General features: G+C 42.4%; 2 protein-coding genes across 5 annotated transcripts in view; one reads left to right on the forward strand and one right to left on the reverse strand.

The window, feature by feature from the left end:
- The window catches only part of LOC123508276 (receptor-transporting protein 3-like), an 11,145-nt gene extending 7,456 nt beyond the window's left edge, over nucleotides 1-3,689 (reverse strand). For all 3 annotated transcript variants that reach the window (XM_045261853.1, XM_045261852.1, XM_045261851.1), the window contains exon 1: nucleotides 3,080-3,689. In XM_045261853.1, coding sequence (XP_045117788.1) covers nucleotides 3,080-3,441 — 362 coding nt within the window. In that variant the 5' untranslated portion in view covers nucleotides 3,442-3,689. The remainder of the gene's footprint in view (nucleotides 1-3,079) is intronic.
- A 440-nt stretch (nucleotides 3,690-4,129) lies between these two features.
- LOC123508275 (FAD-dependent oxidoreductase domain-containing protein 1-like) lies at nucleotides 4,130-20,439 on the forward strand. 2 transcript variants are annotated; one of them, XM_045261849.1, is made up of 12 exons: nucleotides 4,130-4,328; nucleotides 4,425-4,597; nucleotides 7,717-7,843; nucleotides 9,496-9,577; nucleotides 11,324-11,460; nucleotides 11,805-12,034; nucleotides 15,409-15,525; nucleotides 16,356-16,509; nucleotides 16,829-16,974; nucleotides 17,102-17,345; nucleotides 19,151-19,265; nucleotides 19,821-20,439. In XM_045261849.1, exons 4-12 carry the CDS (start codon nucleotides 9,496-9,498, stop codon nucleotides 19,958-19,960), a joined length of 1,365 nt encoding a protein of 454 aa, XP_045117784.1. In that variant the 5' UTR covers nucleotides 4,130-4,328; nucleotides 4,425-4,597; nucleotides 7,717-7,843; the 3' UTR covers nucleotides 19,961-20,439. The 2 variants fall into 2 exon arrangements, with proteins under 2 accessions (XP_045117784.1, XP_045117785.1); XM_045261850.1 differs by lacking the exons at nucleotides 4,130-4,328; nucleotides 4,425-4,597; nucleotides 7,717-7,843 and adding an exon at nucleotides 8,921-9,344.
- The last annotated feature ends 285 nt before the right edge of the window (nucleotides 20,440-20,724 follow it).

Raw genomic sequence — 20,724 nt, forward strand, 5'->3', positions numbered from 1 at the left:
TCACGAGTCCAAAACCGCGGCCACGACACAAGCCACCGACACACCCTCGTCTCGCTAAGGCCTGTATTTTGAAACACTTTTGCCAGCGCCTCGACTACTTTCAATAGGTTCTAGTTGAGTGTCACGGGTCTTTAAATGTCTTTACGGTTCTAATTAAAGTGCTACTTGTTTTTAAGATGTGTGTGTGTGTGTGTGTGTGTGTGTGTGTGTGTGTGTGTGTGTGTAAGAATAACAGGAGGTAGACCACGAGGAAGAGGAGGAATATGAAAAAGTATATTAAGAAAGAGAGAAAGAATGTGGTGATGTAGGAAAGCCAAAAAAGTGAGAAGAAAAGGGAGAGAAACATGAGTTGGATGGGAGGAGGAGGAGGAGGAGTATAAACAAAGTAACACAGAGCCACCAGGTAACAGAGGTTGCTGTGTTCAAGATCTTGGCTGGCTTATAATGAAGTCATATACTGGAATAATCTGTTCCTTTTGTTACCCAAAAGAGAGGAAATTAGATGTAACCCCCCTTCTCTCTCTCTCTTTCTAAGAAAACCACTATAAGTTTCTTTACAGAACAAAATCAAGTTTATGTTTTACAGAAGAAATAAGGTAGTGTATTTAAGATCAAAAGAAATATTAAACGCACATTAAACGATAACTTACATAATTTCCCTTCAATGCTTCGTTTCTTTTTTCTTTTTCTGAGTGTATGATGTAAAACCAATACGCTATAGATAATTGTACCTGCGCTGCACAAACACTTCCGTGGAATCTTCCATGCAAGAAAATAACAACAATAATCCGAGCATCAGCATTACACAGCTTTGTTTCAAATAGCTGTGCCTTTGTTCGCAGAAGCGGCGTTGTTATAAGCTCAGAGAATCAAGTCAGGTGTGAAATGTACTCATTCTTTCACTGATATGTTCGTCCCCTGAACTGAGAGCGTTGTAAACATGTTAGAATAGATGCAGTCGCGTCCAGAATTTTTGTAATATGACGCTCTCACCTTTGACTTCTAAAATTTTGTAAAGCGACAGCCAAACACACTTATATACTATTCTTCTATGGACATCGGGAGCAATGTAAACATGTTAGAATAGGTACAGTCGCGTCTAAAAGTCTTGTAATATGACGCTTTCACTTTTATTGTGTTTTGACTCTTTCTTGGAACTTTTCAGTTATAACTTCTAAGCTTTTATAAGGCGATAGTCAACACATCGGAGGACTTACTGTTGAGACGAAGCTGTTATTTAGTGGAAAAGAAAACAACACTCGAACAAACTATTAGCCGTGACTATACAGTGCCCTCCACTTCCACGTTCATGACTTAGCGTTGCCAATGTGTGAATCGCGCGCTGTGAACCGCTTCATTGACACGAATCCGAAACAAACCTAACCAATTCTTCCATTACTATTTTTACTGACTAGGATGTGCCTTGGAGTCAGATCAGGGAGAGCGGTTGCCAACAGGAGATTCATATGCACACTTGCAACGCTAAATGAAGGTAAAAGTAAAGCGATACACAAAGAAAAAAATGGTAATTGTTTGTAAAGATACACAGATGATAAAGAAAATAGATTAATTGTAACTTTGCCAGAATAGTTTAAATAGAATTACATAGAAAGATATGCAAATATAGAATTGCATAGAACTGCAAAATATAGAATTGTATAGAATTGCAGAGAGAGAGAGAGAGAGAGAGAGAGAGAGAGAGAGAGAGAGAGAGAGAGATGATTTGGAAGAGTGAATGAGAACATGAATGAGTAAATTAGTGAATGAAGAAGACAGTGAGTGAGTGAGTGAGTGAGTGAGTAAGTGAGTGAGGTGACAACAACTTCCCACTCGTCAAACTTCAAACCTCGCATCACCTTCACATTGTTTATCAGTTGAGCAACACGGAGGGAGGAGGAGGGGGGTGTGCACGAAGGAGGAAGAGGGAGGGAGGCAGAGTAAGAAAGGGAGAGGAACGGAGGCAGAAAGAGAAGGAGAACATTGGAGTCAGCTATCAGTAAGCAAAACACGAAGGCAGCACCACTAAAGGCACCATAAAGATATTGCAAATACACCATAACCACTCCATAAATGTCAGGACTCCATTATGACACCTTAAAATATGAAAACACGATGGACACTATAAAGGCACAATAAATATACCTTACTTTTACAACAACACCATATAAACGGCATAAACATAGCTGAGAAACACTATAAATGCACCATCAGTATATAAAAAATAAATACCACGAAGCTATGAAGAGTACAGCATCAAAATACGTCCACAGTACCATCACACGTCCTTCAGTGACAGCAATGACAATAAAAGTTAACGATTTACTTTTCATCGCGGGAGAAAAAGAGGATCTGAATGTGCTATATCTAAATCTTGATATGTATCTTGCAGTCTAATCGTGACATTTTGTTCAAGTGTAAGATTTTTTTTTTTTTTTTTTTTGATGACCATTTTCGCTTAGCAACACAATTTTCCTCACATTACTGCTTAATTAAATGTTAGATGTTTTATACGAATTTTAATCTTTAGTTTTTCTTTTCTGTTGTCGTTTCGCTTTGTTTTATTCTTTCTCTCCCCGTCTGTCTGGGTGGTTGGCTGGATAGCTAACTGACAAGCTAAGAAACAGCATCTCTCTCTCTCTCTCTCTCTCTCTCTCTCTCATCAATGCAGCGTGGTGAATTGCCTCGGTCTGCCTGTAGTGGTATGCAAATGAAGCCACAGGCAGGCAGGCGGGAAGCAGCAGGCGCCTCACCCCGCCGGTGGCTCAGGCCGCGGGACGCTGACGCCACAACACACTCGAACATGACCATCAGCCGGAACACCGCGGCGCCTGTTGTGGTACTCAGCACGCGCCGCACTGCCTCTGCCCCGCCACTCCTCCAGACACTCCCTTTCGGAGCCAACAGAGGCCATGAGAAGTTTAGTATAATATGATGTTGACAAAACTCATGAGATTACGTGATGTAGTGTCTGAGATGAGATGAGCAGGTGAGAACTGTACCGTGTGGTTGTTACCCGCAAGGCTGGTCCTCATAAAGTAGCAGATTAATATTCCAGAGCATAGGCATCTAAATAACTCACCCGTAGAGATCACCAGGTTCAACGGAGGGCGGCACATAGTAGCCTACGTGGAAGGAAGTACGAGAGAGCTGCGGGAGAGGCACGGACGGGCACTTCTTGGAGGCTGGGGCTGAGTTATCGGTGAGCTTCTTGTGCATGATGGTGTGAGGAGCAGTGAGGCTAGACATGGTGTTGTAATGCCCCTGGTAAGGCGGATGAAAGCCTCCGTAGGTGGTGGTAGCGGTGGCCCAGGTAGTGTGGGTGTTTGGCTGGCGGGTGAGGCAGGCCATAGGCGGCTGGTGTGTGAGATGTGGAGGTAGGCAAGGAATCGGTACGATGTGGTATGCCTCAGGGGACATCATCATCCGCCCGCCGAGGGACATGATGTTTCTGATGCAAGAACGGAGTGTCTGAAGGCTGCTCCTCCACCTCACACTAAGTTTTGACGCTGAGATGTCCTTCACTTACAGTTTTTCAATATCACAACTCAATTATTAATGTGGTTTTGCAGTTAACCTAACATGTGACGTCTTTCATTGAGATGGTGTATATGCAGGAGCAGCTGGTCATGCTGATGTGTTGATACGTTCACATAACAATGAAACACTGTCCTTAATACCCAGGCAGAATGTTGTCCTGCAGAACGCCTTCCTGAAAGAGATTGAAGATAAGTGCGGGAGACGGTCCCCGGAAGGCAAGAGAGCACGCGGGATGGCGGCGGCTGCGGAGTGTTGACAAAACTAGCGATAACGCCTGAGTGACGGTGTGAGGTGTGGACACCCTCCCTCTATACCACAGTTTCCAGCCAGAGTTAAGTTAATTCAATTTACTCTTATACAGCATTTCAATGTGATGAATTGAATAAATCTAATAAATTTATGACGATACGTTTTATATGTCTATCAATGAAACCTTAACAAGAATTTTCCTGACCTAAGGTGGAGATGGAACTCATCTTGGAACCAATCACCAGACTGTCAACAGAACACGGCTATTCACCGGGCTCCCTTTGATCACCGACCCACTGATCAAGACGGCGTGAAACCAACCAATTACTACCGTGTTTGCTGATCGATGGGCATTGGGGACGTGAACCGAGAGGTGGCCGGGACCAGCAGGCGTGGCACAGCTTGGAATGGCTATGTAGAGCAGCACTCCTTGCTATGATTCAACACCACCCGCCATTGTGTTTCGACATAACGCTATCGGCGCTCACTGCTGCACCATGCCATCCATCCAGCCCTCTCCCAGATCCTCACTTTCTTATCAGGTGAGATCATGATGTTCTTAAACATCTAAGAAAAAAAAAAAAGACTACCTAACCTAATATTAGAGCATCTCGTATAATAGTGTTCGTCACCTGCAGAGTGTGTCTGTGCCCGCCTCAGCACCGCCCAACCAGCCGCCCACCCACTTCCTGTGCCTTTATCGAAACATTACCGAGGAAGAGTGCTGAGTTGATGCTGTGCTGCTGCTGCGTTCTTGTGTGTCTTGGATCAGCATTTTATGAAGAACTGTGGTGCGCTGCGAGGTTGATGGGTGGGTGTATGGGATGAGGAGTGAACATTATTATAGGGTGAGAAGCAATCGTGACAATGCGACATATTCTCTCTATGGCCTTTGGAAATTATCGTGGTGAGAGATCAAAGAGTTTCCAAATGGGGACCTAAGTATAGTACACGCCAGGGACCATTACATATATGATCAAAAGGAACATATCTAGCTGTAATTATTTGCAGTTCAGCAAAATAAAGATAATAATGTACATGAGCGTAACACTCATTAACTCGAGCGAACTGAAGATGATGCATTCAAGGTACATAAAGTATTTGTGAAGTGAATGACAACGAAACATACGACGCTATATATACTCTTTTTTCATGATACCATTTTCTCTCGTCAGTCATTGATTAATATAACACACACACACACACACACACACACACACACACACACGGCCTGGTAGCTCAGTGGTTAGAGCGCTGGCTTCACAAGCCAGAGGACCGGGGTTCGATTCCCCGGCCAGGTGGAGATATTTGGGTGTGTCTCCTTTCACGTGTAGCCCCTGTTCACCTAGCAGTGAGTAGGTACGGGATGTAAATCGAGAAGTTGTGACCTTGTTGTCCCGGTGTGTGGTGTGTGCCTGGTCTCAGGCCTATCCGAAGATCGGAAATAATGAGCTCTGAGCTCGTTCCGTAGGGTAACGTTTGGTTGTCTCGTCAGAGACTGCAGCAGATCAAACAGTGAATCACACACACACACACACACACACATAAAATTCTGAGATTGATAATACTGAAGGGCTCCAGAATAATTTCCATATTTATTAGATGTTTTCTCTTCCTTTTGTATTTCGGGATAAAGTAAGTCCCACCATTAAAATATTGCCATGGAAAAGGGAACACAAATTCTAGTCTAGCGGCAACTGTAATGTCAGAAACAAGATGCAATGTTTGAAGAAAATAGCAATATGAGAACAAGCAAGAGTTCACCCATAAGTCTTATTACTATGTCGCGTGTAAGCTGATTTCAGGATTAACTACGACATTGAGACTTCTCCTTTAATATATATGTATTTTGTCTTGACGTGTGTGTGTGTGTGTGTGTGTGTGTGTGTGTGTGTGTGTGTGTGTGTGTGTGTGTGTGTGTGTGTGTGTGTGTGTGTGTGTGTGTTTTTTTTTTTTCTTTATCTAGCTATATTTTCCTAGTTGTGTATTACAGGGTTCGAGCAGGGCTCATAGTGATCTGTTTCCATATCTAATTTTATCCAACTTTTCCTTAAATTTATGCACACTTTCTGCTGTTACAATCTTTTCACTCAAGTCCGTTCCAGATTTCCACCGTCCTATGTGGAAAACTAAACTTTTAATGTGTATGTGTGTGTGTGTGTGTGTGTGTGTGTGTGTGTGTGTGTGTGTGTGTGTGTGTGTGTGTGTGTGTAAGTAAGTAAGTAAGTAAGTAAGTAAGTAAGTAAGTAAGTAAGTAAGTAAGTAAGTAAATAAGTAAATAAGTAAGTAAGTAAGTATAGTTTATTGTCATTTCTAAGGAATACAGATAGGTAGATTTACAATCAACAAATATGTCAGGTATGGTCTGTCGAATGGAGATTCCTAAGACAGACGGTTTTAATTAAAAAACTATATGCAGTGAGAGAAGAAAAATAGTTTTACATAATATATAACCTAATTAGGGAGTAATCCTATTTCTTTGTAAAGTTAACTTGCATACGATGTGCTGTCACCAGAAATACCTACCACGACTAGCCCCCAACCACCACACACATTCCTCATCCCCGACAGACACGCTTCCAGTACAATTTCCTGTTCTTCCCCTCAAAGCGGGAATGTAAAGCGAGCACTGTCAAAAGGATGCATATGTAACAATACGAGGAAAAAGTTTAGCAGGTAGAACGGACACTATTGAAATACTTCACAGAGATACAACATATTTTTCTTATTACTTTTACGTGTCCACAAATCTGGATAAATGAACAACAACTAGAAAAAAAAAAATGGATCAGAATGTTGCTCCCATAAATAACTGATTTTAAAAAAGGGAATCCAGAAAGTTGACTAGTTTAGTTCCAAATGCAAAGATGAATAAGTGATGTATAAGAATGTAACAGTATCAGATAATCATGTCTGGGAAGGAAACTTTCCGTAAATAAGATAAGACAACATGATCAGATAGAAAAACCTAAATAACTTTATGAAATGATAACAAATACTTAAGAATATGAAGAGCTAAGGAATGAATTAATGGGTCAATGAACACAAGAAATAGTTAACTCTTTTTCTTAATTAGTGTCATGTAGACTTCCGGGGAGTAACAAGGCGCCAGGTAAGGGAGGCCACACTTGTCCTGAGGCACACGTGTGGAGGTCTAAAAGGAGGGAGGTGTGGGTGAGATAGACGGGCAGCCACCAGGACGCTCCCTCCCCCCACCGGCTTCTCCCCCTTTCCCTCCCCGGTTCAGAGGGTCTCGCAGGTGGTGGTGGTGGTGCTGGTGATGGTGTGTGTGGGGTTGCTGGTGTTGTTGTTGTTGTTGTTGTTGTTGTTGTTGATGTTGTAGTTGCTGCATGTATACATTACTCAGAGGTTGTTTGAGATTTACTGGTGTGCTTATCCCGTGTTTTGCTTGCTTGCGTGTGTGTGTGTGTGTGTGTGTGTGTGTGTGTGTGTGTGTGTGTGTGTGTGTGTGTGTGTGTAATTCATCACAGCCGCCTGCTGGTCACCCAGCCAGTCTTCCCCATTACGGAGCGAGCTCAGAGCTCATAGACCGATTTTCGGGTAGGACTGAGACCACAACACACTCCACACACCGGGAAGGCGAGGCCACAACCCCTCGAGTTACATCCCGTACCTATTTACTGCTAGGTGAACAGGGCCTACACATTAAGAGGCTTGCCAATTTGCCTCGCCGCGCCGGGACTAGAACCCGGCCCTCTCGATTGTGAGTCGAGCGTGCTAACCACTACACTACGCGGTGTGTGTGTGTGTGTGTGTGTGTGTGCACATTTGTTGTTTTCGCTCTCTCTCTCTCTCTCTCTCTCTCTCTCTCTCTCTCTCTCTCTCTCTCTCTCTCGCTAAAGCATACCCATAAATGGAAATAAAGATAAACATAGCTATTAACACGCAATATATTTCTTCTTCCCACAGCAAGAAGCTCCCAGCGGCTTATCAATTAAATATTTTTGAACACTATCAAGGGCGAAGACAAATAGAGAGAGTGCTGCTCCAGGATGGCCAGTGTATCCATTGCCTTCACGCGCAGCAGTAGGAGGAGGTATGTAGCGCCGCTCAGAACCTTTGACTATATTGGACAAGATCCATTCAGGCAGTGTTGCATGCGTGTTAGTCTTATGTATTTTCATATGATACTGCGGTTGGTGTGTGTGTGTGTGGTGGGTGTGTGTGTGTGAGTACGCGCACGATTATCGATGTAATGCCTGTCTGTTTTTTCTTGCTTTTACGTTTGTCTTTTCTGTCTGCTTCCCCCCCCCCCCCTCTCTCTCTCTCTCTCTCTCTCTCTATATATATATATATATATATATATATATATATATATATATATATATATATATATATATATATATATATATATATATATATATATATATATATATATATATATATATATATATATATATATATATATATATATATATATATATATATTATGGAAGATGTTTTCTCTCGTTCGCATATTTATGATTACATCCACACTGACAAATACATACATATGTTACAATTTCCTACAACTATTTTACTTGATTCCTGGATATAAATATGGCCAATATCCATCCTGACCAGTCCTTCGCCACCCTTCACTAGCCCTCATCAGCCCCCACTCGCTCTCAGCCCGTAGTCCCAACACGCCATCAATACACGGGATGCGACTCTTCAAAGTTCCTTAAAGATTAGGATTTCATACAACGCCGACCAGCGCCTGGCAACGGATGATGGATTCTTTCATCCGAAATCATCTTAGAGACATGAGAGACAGAGATAGATAGATAAATAGATAGATAGATAGATAGATAGAGAGAGAGAGAGAGAGAGAGAGAGAGAGAGAGAGAGAGAGAGAGAGAGAGAGAGAGAGAGAGAGAGAGAGAGAGAGAGAGAGAGAGAGAGAGAGAGAGAGAGAGAGAGAGAGAGAGAGAGAGAGAGAGAGAGAGAGAGAGAGAGAGAGAGAGAGAGAGAGAGAGAGAGAGAGAGAGAGAGAGAGAGAGAGAGAGAGAGAGAGAGAGACGACATTCAGACATCTCAGCAGGTGTGAATATGGCATTCATATATGTCAGTAGAGTGTGAAACGAATAAAATCAATTAACAAAAATTTTCAGAATGACATACTAAAAAGGTCAATAAGAAGGGAATCCTGGCCTTCAATTGCCGAGGTATTGACTTGGGACGCTCTTCACTTGTTTCTCTTCTTACCATTTTCCCTTTAATTCATGTAGAAACTTATTTCGATTATAGACTTTGTGTCCACGCCCCTTGGTTCAGACATCTCCCTCCCATGTGTAGAGGGATGGAAGACTCAGGGAACAGACGGAAGGAGGGAGAGATAAGTGTGCGTGGCGTGATGGACCTTGCAGCCTCGCCTGTGTAGTGAGGCAGATGGCGGAGCTCCCACGAGCCACCATGTGGGTGTCATGTGATGCAAGGTCGGCTGTGGCGTGACGGCTGCGTCTGCCCGTGAACCAGTGACGTGAGAGGGTGGCGGCACACAGCCGTGAACGCTCCACTTGAATGCCTGGCGTTCCTCCACTCCTGATCCTGACCGAGTTTGTCAAATGCTTGGCTGAACGCGCCGCACCGGGTTTCCCTCAGACAATGACGAGTTGTTATGTGCTTACATAATTATGGCATGCCTTTCTTATCACTAATACCCAAGGAAGGCTCGACATGATTTGCTAATATCTCTCCACTCCACAGATGATCCGGACCCTAGGCTCGTTCTCAGTGGTGCAGAGGGCATGGGCAGGCGTATGGCGTGCCTCGCGGTGCCTGGCTACTGGTGAGTCTGTGCACTGTATGGTATGCTGCGCCACGACACCAGACCACGAGGCAATTCAAGGAATGAGGTCATACATCAGTATCTTGTATACGTAACTGGACCTTAAAAATTAGAGTGTCACTTTCTCGAGGCAGATTCTAAATGTGACTGCAGAAATTTTTTTTAAAACGTATTGAATACAATATTGCCAAATTGCAAATTACAAGGATTTACATAAAAAATTCGGCCTTCCTAACCTTTGATTTTTGACATTTTTGAGCAGTGTTGTTATTAAATTAGTAATGACCTCACTAAAAATACTGACCAGTGGCTCCTGTCAAACTATTTAACAAGATTAATTAATCCAAAGCTGTTTTCGCATTCATTAGAAAGTTTGGAGACACGAACGTGAGAGTTTGCTTTATTTTTTTCACTCCTATGAACAAACATTTCCTTTGCCCGTTAGTGGGTGACATTCCTTTGCGGCAAGACTTCCCTGTGTCAGTGCAGGACACCAGACCGTGCTTAACCTTCCTATCTTGTTGATACACGATTAGATGAACGTTAGTGACCTGTTCTGATATCATAAGTATAAGTGAATGTCCAGATGAAGTGAAAAGGAATTAGTGAAGACATAGGAAACTTGAAAAGACAAAAAAGATAAAAAAACAAAAAAATCTTATCGGTGTCGGTAGCACAAAGGAACCTGTTGTCTTTGACTAATTCATCGACATGGAAAATTTAGAATAAATAAGATAAACCGCTTATTGTCGTTCTGTGAAATATATAATCAAAACTGAAATAAAAGCTGAGATTCAGCTCCCTTTAAAACTACTAAAATTACATACTCTTTTTATTCCGTGATTCGTTCCATTATACAAGGCGGTGTGAGTTCCTCCTACTTACACCCCGCCACACAACGACTCGCTGGTCACTATGCCCTGCGTCAAGGTGTCTGGGTTCACACTTCACACTGCAGTGGCGCATATCAAGGACACAAAAACACAGCACCACTAGATCCACTCAGTAAAAATTTGATCTTTCTTCTTTTAGTTGAGTCGTGACACTGTGCTGTTGATTTGAAGCTTCACTCTATAATGATAAATGAACTTCAAATGAAATAAAGATGTTTCCAGCGTTCTCAGTTATGGTTTTGTCCTGAGAATAAAAAGAAAAATTTTCAGAAACTTTCTTGTAATATATATATATATATATATATATATATATATATATATATATATATATATATATATATATATATATATATATATATATATATATATATATATATATATATATATATATATATATATATATATATATATATATATCTTAAGTTTACAGACGTGGGAAGGAATATAACATCACCATCTTCATCATCATCGTCATCATCATCATCATCACCATCATCATCATGATCATCATCATTATTATCATCACCAACCCCTACGGTTCCCTTGTAGGGCAAAACTACCTCACCAGCCTTTTCCATTTTGTCATCTGTCCGTCAATTTCACCCAAACACTGTTAGCAATTCTTCCCGATTGCACAACTCGACTCTACCTTGTCCTCTTTTTTTTTTTATTTCCATTCTAAAGTTATCATTTTATTACTCAAATTGCCTATGGGTCATTTATTCAGTGCATATAGTATTCTGCCTTTGTTTATTCTTTTCTTAAAATACCTATGTCTGCAAATACCATCTCTATATTCGTATGGATGGAGAGAGTTCAGGTAATACACAATCCTACATTTCCTCCACCACAGGTTGCTCCTCTGCCTGGCCCCGCTCCTGTGACGTGTTGGTGGTGGGGGGCGGCGCTGTGGGTTCCTCCTCCGCCTACCACCTGAAGCACAGGGCGGGGAGGGACCTGAGCGTGGTGGTGCTGGAGCAAGATTCAACAGTGAGGACCTGTGTTTGTTGTATACGTGAATAGACATGAAATGAATTACTGATGGACAAATAAATGACAGCTGAGTATAAATAAAAGTAAATATGTACAGAGAGACAAAGAAAGGCAGATAAATCAAGATAGATATCAAGATAGATAGACAGATAGATAGATAGATAGATAGATGTATAGATAAATATGTGGATAGATATCAAGTTTAGTCAGTTGAGTGGGAAGGATAGAAGAGAATAAAACTACATTTTGTTAACCAACTGAGAAGGTCAAGAGGTAACAACGATTCTCTCTCTCTCTCTCTCTCTCTCTCTCTCTCTCTCTCTCTCTCTCTCTCTGCCCAGTACGAGAAAGCCTCCACCGTCCTCTCCCTTGGTAACATCAGGCAGCAGTTTAGCGTAGCAGAGAACACACTCCTTTCTTTGTACGGTGCTTCTTTCCTCCGTCGGGCTCCTGAGCTTCTTGCAGTCGAGGGCCAAGATCCAGTAGACCTCAGATTCTTCCCCAGAGGCTACCTGTTCCTTGCCACGCCGGAGGGACTGAAGCAGATGGAGGAGAACTACAAACAGCAGACGTGAGTTAGCTGTGAGTTGCTTTGTGCGTGAGTGAAGTTTGATGGGTTGTCTGAGTGAATAGGGTTCATTAATGTATATGTAACGTGCAGGAGTAAATTAGAATTCACAACAATATGAGTAACAGCAAGACAGGTCCGTGAACCATACTAAGAGACAAGTAGGAGGTAGATAAACAGGTGACATGACTAATCTAATAGCACTAGTTCAGGAGGTGCTGTGAACCTTCCATTAAAGCTAGTTGTGATCTCGTTGAATGTTTCCCTTTGTGTCTCACAACTCAAGGGGGTAGTCACAGCCTACCCTCTAAAGACAGCTTTCCTTATTCACACAAAACTACATGCACTTACCACACATACACCCTTCACTCCAAATCAAAATTTAAAAGAAAATGGGACCCAAAATAAACAACGCCTCGGAGTCCCCTCTGGGAGGGGACCAAAATGTCCCCAGGTCGGACACCTCTCCTGTTGAAGACCACAAATGCCTTGACACCTCCCTCAACTTTTTCTACATTAACTTCTGCAACATTCGCGGTCTTAGATCTAATTTTCAATCTGTGGAACACCACCTCTCCTCTACTAAACCTCATCTTCTTTTCCTCACCGAAACACAGCTGTCTGAGGCAACTGACAGTAGCCCTTCTCTGTTCCCTCCTACTTTCTCACCTCAAACTAAATTCATCTGTGCTGTTTATCTCTCCCTAACTCTTCTGACTATAGTAATTTCTTCGACTACTTAACTTCTAAAGTGGAGCACATTCTGTCCCTCTACCCTTTCGCTGAGATTTCCATTCTTGGAGATTTCAATGTTCACCACCAGCTTTGGCTTTCCTCTCCTTCACTGACCACCCTGGTGAACTAGCCTTCAACTTTGCTATCCTCCATGACCTAGAGCAACTGGTGCAACACCCTACTCGTATTCCTGACCGTCTTGGAGACACGCCCAACATTCTTGATCTCTTCCTCACCTCTAACCCTTCTGCTTATGCTGTCACCCTTTCATCTCCGTTGGGCTCCTCCGATCACAATCTCATTTCTGTATCTTGTCCTATTTTTCCAATCCCTCCGCAGGATCCCCAAAGCGAAGGTGCCTCTGGCGTTTTGCCTCTGCCAGTTGGGGGACCTGAGGAGGTATTATGCTGATTTTCCTGGAATGATTATTGCTTCCGTGTCAGAGACCCATCTCTTTGTGCTGAACGCATAACAGAGGTGTTAGTATCTGGCATGGAGGCGTACATTCCTCATTCTTTTCTCAACCTAAACCTTCTAAACCTTGGTTTAACTCAGCCTGTTCTCGTGCTATACATGATAGAGAGGTTGCCCACAAAAGGTACTTGAGCCTTCCATCTCCTGAATCTCATGCACTTTATATCTCTGCCCGGAATCATGCCAAGTCTGTTCTTCAACTTGCCAAACACTCTTTCATAAATAGGAAATGTCAAAATCTTTCAAACTCAAACTCTCCTCGTGACTTCTGGCATCTAGCCAAAAACATCTCAAATAACTTCACTTCTTCATCTTTCCCTCCTTTATTTCATCCTGATGGCACCACTGCCATCTCTTCTGTCTCTAAAGCTGAACTCTTTTCTCAAACCTTTGCTCACAACTCCACCTTGGACGATTCTGGGCTTGTCCTCCCTCTCCTCCTCCCTCTGACTATTTCATGTCTACAATCAAAATTCTTCGTAATGATGTTTTCCATGCCCTTGCTGGCCTAAACCCTCGGAAGGCTTATGGACCTGATGGGGTCCCTCCTATTGTTCTCAAAAACTGTGCTTCTGTGCTTGCACCTTGCCTGGCCAAACTCTTCCAACTTTGTCTATCGACTTCTACCTTTCCTTCCTGCTGGAAGTTCGCCTACATTCAGCCTGTTCCTAAAAAGGGTGACCGTTCTAACCCTCAAACTACCGTCCTATAGCTTTAATCTCTTGCTTGTCTAAAGTTTTGAATCTATCCTGAATAGGAAGATTCTCAAACATCTGTCACTTCACAATCTTCTGTCTGATCGCCAGTATGGCTTCCGTCAAGGTCGCTCTACTGGTGATCTTCTGGCTTTCCTTACTGAGTCTTGGTCATCCTCTTTTAGAGATTTCGGTGAAACTTTTGCTGTTGCGTTAGACATATCAAAAGCTTTTGATAGAGTCTGGCATAAAGCTTTGATTTCAAAACTGCCCTCCTACGGCTTCTATCCTTCTCTCTGCAACTTTATCTCAAGTTTCCTTTCCGACCGCTCTATTGCTGCTGTGGTAGACGGCTACTGTTCTTCTCCTAAACCTATTAATAGTGGTGTTCCTCAGGGTTCTGTCCTGTCACCCACTCTCTTTCTATTATTCATTAATGACCTTCTTAACCAAACTTCTTGCCCTATCCACTCCTACGCTGATGATACCACCCTACATCTTTCCACGTTCTTTCAGAGACGTCCAACCCTTCAGGAAATCAACAGATCACGCGGGACGCCACGGAACGCCTGACTTCCGATCTTTCTAAGATTTCCGATTGGGGCAGAGAAAATCTAGTAGTTTTCAATGCCTCAAAACTCAATTCCTCCATCTATCAACTCGACACAACCTTCCAGACAACTATCCCTCTTCTTCAATGACACTCAACTGTCTCCTCTTCCACAATGAATATCCTCGGTCTGTCCTTTGCTCATAATCTTAACTGGAAACTTCACATCTCATCTCTTGCTAAAACAGCTTCTATGAAATTAGGTGTTCTGAGGCGTCTCCGACAGTTTTTCTCGCCCTCCAACTGCTTACTCTGTATAAGGGCCTTATCCGTCCCTGTATGGAGTACTCTTCGCATGTTTGGGGGTTCCAGTCACACAGCTTTGCTTGATAGGGTGGAATCGAAAGCTCTTCGTCTCATCAACTCCCTCCTCTGACTAACTGTCTTCAGTCTCTTTCTCACCGCCGAAATGTTGCATCCCTTTCTATATTTTATCGCTATTTTCATGGTAACTGTTCTACTGATCTTGCTAACTGCATGCCTCCCCTCCTCCTGCGGCCACGCTGCACAAGGCTTTCTTCTTCCTCTCATCCCTATTCTGTCCAACTCTCTAATGCAAGAGTTAACCAGTACGCTCAATCATTCATCCCTTTCACTGGTAAACTCTGGAACTCCCTCCCTGCATCTGTATTTCCGAATTCCTACAACTTGTCTTCTTTTAAGAGGGAGGTATCGAGGCATTTGCTCCCTTAATTCTGGCTGATTTGGCACTTTTTGAACTCTGGAGAGCCAGCGCTCAAGTGGGCCTTTTTCTAACTTTCTTTTTTTTGCCCTTGGCTGGCCCTCTTCCCCACGTAAAAAAAAAAAAAAAAAAAAAAAATGGGTGGATGCTCAGGTGGCGTCATTGGTTGTTTCCCGTGAAGGTCGCTAGGGGCGGAGGTGGCGTGGCTGTGGCCGGACCAACTGAGGAAAGTGTACCCGTGGTTTACCTTCAAGGACAACGTCGTGGCTGGGGTCCTCGGCACAAACAATGAAGGATGGTAAGAAGAAGCAGTTAAGGTTTGGTTGCTTTTGATGCTTGAGAAAGAATGTACAAGGGTTAAGAACAAGATCTTACAAGAATGCAAGATTATATCAGATTAAAATTGGTAAGATAACGAAATGGAGAAGTCAGCTTTAGTCCCAAAGGTGTCTGTGTTTTTTTTATACAACTCTAAATTAAAGATAAAAGATAAGAAATATGCAGAAACAGATAAATTTGAACTTAATCACTAACAATATTTAGACACATTCTTGTACTACACTCTTTCAAACAGTCATATGGCCTACAAAAGACTCAATCATCTTTCTATTCTGACTGTGCAAACAACTTTTATTGTGCTCTGAATGCTCATGAAAACGATCGTCAGAGTAAGTTTGCTATTAAGACGGATTATTTCTTGGTTTACCAGTGAATGGGACGGTGCGAAGACGCTGGCCTCTTGCAAAAAACGAAGGAAATTAAATAGATATATAATCAAGTCTTGTGTATAACAGCGTTGGGAGGGGAGGATGAACGATGGGTATAGTAATCAAATTTTGAAGTGATGTAGTCAGATATAATTATACAATAAGGAAAGATAAGTAACGACTGGAGGAGACTAAAGACAACCAGCTTAAGGAAACTGAATGATAACGCAGCTTCTTCCTCGGTCATCGTAAGTATATTAATTTTAATCACGAGATTTAAGTAATTTTGAAAGCAGGGGAAAATATTAAGAAAATCTGAAGTATCCGTGAAACTTTGCCTTTATACTGTAGGAACCGAAAACTTACCAGATTCTTTGCTATAAACATAAAGTGTGGTGTCTACTGAACCCACATCTGGCAGGTTTGATCCGTGGAGCCTCCTGCTGGGAATGCGGCGGAAGGCGGAGTCTCTAGGGGCCCTGTACCTTCCTGCCAAACTGACGGGCCTCCAATACCGCCAGGAGGAACCTCGCCAGACCACTGCTGTACCCACAAGGTCCCTCACCACAGCCCAGGTGAGTGTTGGGAGGTCACCTGCTTTGACTCATTAGTTTAAGGTTAACGAGATGCATATTTCATTGATATTTTGTTATTAAAGATTAAAAATACAAGAAACAATTTGAGGCAACAATGAGACACATTATATTCTAACTTCAACTGTTAAAGAAATATAGAAAATACTAAAAACTTGAGGATGATTTCATACTTTTTTTTTTTTTTTATCTTGACTGTCCATGTGACAAAACAATAAAGCTTCAAAGTTCATGTTTTAAAAAGCGTTAATGTTTAGGTCAGGTCATCTTGCTATCATCATAGGAATCTCCTTTTGAACAGGTGAGACTCAAGAGCGGAGAGGAGAGGGAGATCTCCTTCTCTACCCTGGTGGTGGCTGCCGGTGGTTGGTCAGGCGAGGTGGGCCGTCTCGCGGGTTTGGGCACCGGCGAGGGAGTCCTGGCCACACCCATCCCAGTGGAGCCAAGGTGTGGGCACTGACGTGCTGGTGGGACGTTATTGCTACTGCTGCTTCTGATACTGCCAATTCTTCTTCTTCCTCTTCTTCTTCTTCTGTTTTCCATCACACATCTTTCTTTTTCCCCATTACTCCAGGAAACGGTTCATATACTGCGCCCACGCTCCTGACGGTCCGTGGGAAGGCTGTCCAGTCTTCAATGATTACACGGGGATGTACTTCAGGCCAGATACGACCAGACCTCAGTATTTCTTCTGCGGACGATCCCCCTTGGAGGAAGAGGAGCCGGATCCGACGGATCTCAGCGTAGACTACAGCTTCTTCGACACTCATCTGTGGCCTCAGATGGTGGAGCGATGTCCAGAGTTTGGGAATTTGAAGGTAAGTACAGAAATTGTCGGAAGTTTATTGATATACCACAGTCCAGTACTCAGAAACGCTTTGTTTTTTCACCACGACTTATTTTCAAGGCCAAATAGATGTTTAGACAGGTTCTCAAGAGTTTGCTTTTGTTAATAATGCTGAAAACTTGTTAATTTGTCACTAAATCCATGAAAAAACAACTAGCCTTAAAAACCTGTCACTTCAACTATAAACCCTGTTCTCTCGGCCTTAAGTCCTCTGAAGTGCTACAAACTCTCGTACTTGTCAGGATGTGTAAGAATGCAGTAACTGTCTGTTATACCGTTGCTTCAGTGTCTTTCCTCTAAGTCTAACCCCTTCAATACTGGGACAGATTTTTACCTCGAGATTTTTGTACGATTAGACCATTTTATTGACATTAGGAAAAGTCTATGGAGGGCAGAAAATTAATGGGCAGAGTCTTCACTATTTCAATCCCCTACAAAAGTTTCTGAAGCTGTAGCAAATCACCAAATACTAAGCAGAATGAATATGGAAACACGTCATGGTACTCAAGAGGTTAAATTTTCTGTGGCGGATAGATGCACTCACCGTGAGTATTTGAGGGATTGAATTATTACGGCTACCTTAGTTCTCTTTTCGTGTGTTGGAGTTAGTCTGAGTTTGAAAATCTGAAGATACGGAGTGATTTGACGTTTAGATTCTCTTCATTATATCGAACTATTTTTCTTCACTCCACTTCCTTCTCGCTAATTTTCAAAACATTTTCTTTCTCCTGTATTTATTCACCTTCTCTATTCCTTCCCTTCACCACAGTGCAATCATTGAACGACGTAATAACGATGCGTCGCTAAAATGGAACTAATTTGATTGCAATGGTCATAACTGCACCAAATATCCTCGGGAAGGGAACTTTAATAACTGTAAATGGTTTCTTGAAGGTCATAGGTTCTCTCTCTCTCCCGCCCCTTCCCCCGTCTCTCTCTCTCTCTCTCTCTCTCTCTCTCTCTCTCTCTCTCTACAGAATGGCTGTTTCTCACTTTTGCTAGAAAAAGTTAACTTTAAAATAAACTCGTGCATTGTCCAGGAGTTTATAGTAAGTTTATGAAGGAAGTTGTGTCACCAAGATAGAATGCTGGTGATGTGCGAAGGAGTGTGTTGTGCATGATCTTACGAGAAAAGGGCGAATTGGGAGTGTGTTCTTGAGTGTGTTGTGAAGCTGTGTAGATATGTGTGTGTGTGTGTGTGTGTGTGTGTGTTGTTGTGAGGGCAAGCGTTTGTACGTAAGTTATTGTGTGTGTTATAATGGTGTGCAGCTGAGTGTGTTCTTGTGTGGGTGTGATGTGAAGGCGCATTTGTGTGTGTTGTGAGGGCGTATAGGTGAGCTTGTGTTTGTGTATGCTCTGAAGGTGTGTAAATGAGTATTCCTGAGTGTAATGAAGTGTGAGAGTAAATGTATGTTTGTGTGTTGTAAGAGTGTGTTTGTGTGTGTTGTGTGAGTTGAAAGTTAGGGATTATCATTATCATTGTTATCATCACTGCTATAATCAACGCTACCAACTATTCCAACAGGCAGTAAAATAATGCACTAATGACCTCCACCTACATGTCTAGTGAATTATTTACTTTACTTTGTTTTCACCTTCATGATGTGTGAAAGCAGAACTCACATAACAAGAGAGAGAGAGAGAGAGAGAGAGAGAGAGAGAGAGAGAGAGAGAGTGTGTGTGTGTATATATATGTATGTGTGTGTAGTTGGCTGGTTGGCTGGTTGTGACGCGTCATATTCCCTCTCTCTCTCTCTCTCTCTCTCTCTCTCTCAGGTGAAGAGTGCATGGGCTGGTTACTATGACTACAACACCCTTGACCAGAATCTAATCCTCGGTTTCCACCCCGTTTATACCAACATGTGCATCGCCACGGGGCTGAGTGGGCACGGTGAGTGAAGGACGCAAGGTATTTCTTATCTTATAGAAACTGGGAGTGTGGGGAAGACGAAAAGGAGTAATAGGGAAGACTTGGGAATGGTAGCACGGGTATACCAAGGGCACTGTTGGAATACTAGAATTCTATCTTATATACGTATTAATGAGGGAAAGTTAAGAAAGAAAAGTAATATATAAGTTTTTCTTCTTTAAACGGGAAAATGATAAGGACTTCTTTAAAGGTGACGTAAGATGAACGTTCGTAGTGTGTATGAGAGAGAGAGAGAGAGAGAGAGAGAGAGAGAGAGAGAGAGAGCCAGCTAACCAGACAGACAGACCGGACTAGCGGACAGGCAGACTATCATACAGACAAACAGAGCACTCCGCACGCCCAACCACACACTCACGCAGGCAAATAAACAAGCACAAAAAAACACTTACAAAACATCATTAAACGACTACGCAATCCATCACCTATGAACACCTGAGGGGAAAATACTGTTAAAAATTATAATACTGATAACCTTGACTCTACTGCATCACCTGAGGTCCACCTTGTCCCCTGCAGGTATCCAGCAGTCGCCAGCAGTGGGCCGCGCCGTGATGGAGTGCGTGGTGGACGGTCGCTCCCACTCCATCAATCTAGACAGGTTTAGCTTCGACCGTATTCTCACCCGCCAGCCGCTCAAGGAGAAGATGGTGATGTGAGGTGAGCATAGGAGCGTGAGGAGACGGTGAAGGTATGGTAATGATGTGTAGATGGTGATAAGAAAAGGTGATGGATACTGTGAGGGTTTTCATGTGGTAAAATAAAAGTATAAGGGTTGTTCATGTAAGCCAGGGATAAAGATGTAATGGTGTATAATGATGGAGTGTGAGGGATGATATGTAGCGATGTTCACGGCGATGTGAAAGGTGATGGATAAAAGAGAGATTGTGTGATGTTTTTGTGAAGTGAGTATGGGTTAAGATGGTTTAAGTAATGCTGGAGTAAAGGTTAAAGGCTTATGGTGATGATTGGATGTAAGAAATAAGACGTGAGGATGTCTAGGACAATAAAGAAGATGAATAAGAAAAGGTTGAAGCGTCGATGATAATGATAAGGTTAGAATGAAAGTTCAAAGCTGTATGGTGATGGTAAGACGTGAGAGACCAGATGTAAGAATGAATATTTGAAACCACATGAAGATAACTTATATATCAACCTAAAATAAAAACAAAAATCAATAAAAAAATATTTCTTTTCTAAAACAGTGAAAAATAATGTGATCTAAAGAAACAGTCAAGAACTAATTCCAATTTTACGATTAATCTAAAACACTTGAGGCACAGAATTTCAAGTTGTAAAATAAAAGAAAAATGTAGAATTCTATCAAGTTGAGCAATTTGACGCCGCTAGTGAGAAGATATGACGCTGCAGTAAACTTTTACACGCACTGTCCACACTGAAAATGAAAAGTGCCATCCAGGAC

This window comes from Portunus trituberculatus, chromosome 24 (genome assembly GCF_017591435.1).
Source record: "Portunus trituberculatus isolate SZX2019 chromosome 24, ASM1759143v1, whole genome shotgun sequence".
NCBI lineage: Eukaryota > Metazoa > Arthropoda > Malacostraca > Decapoda > Portunidae > Portunus > Portunus trituberculatus.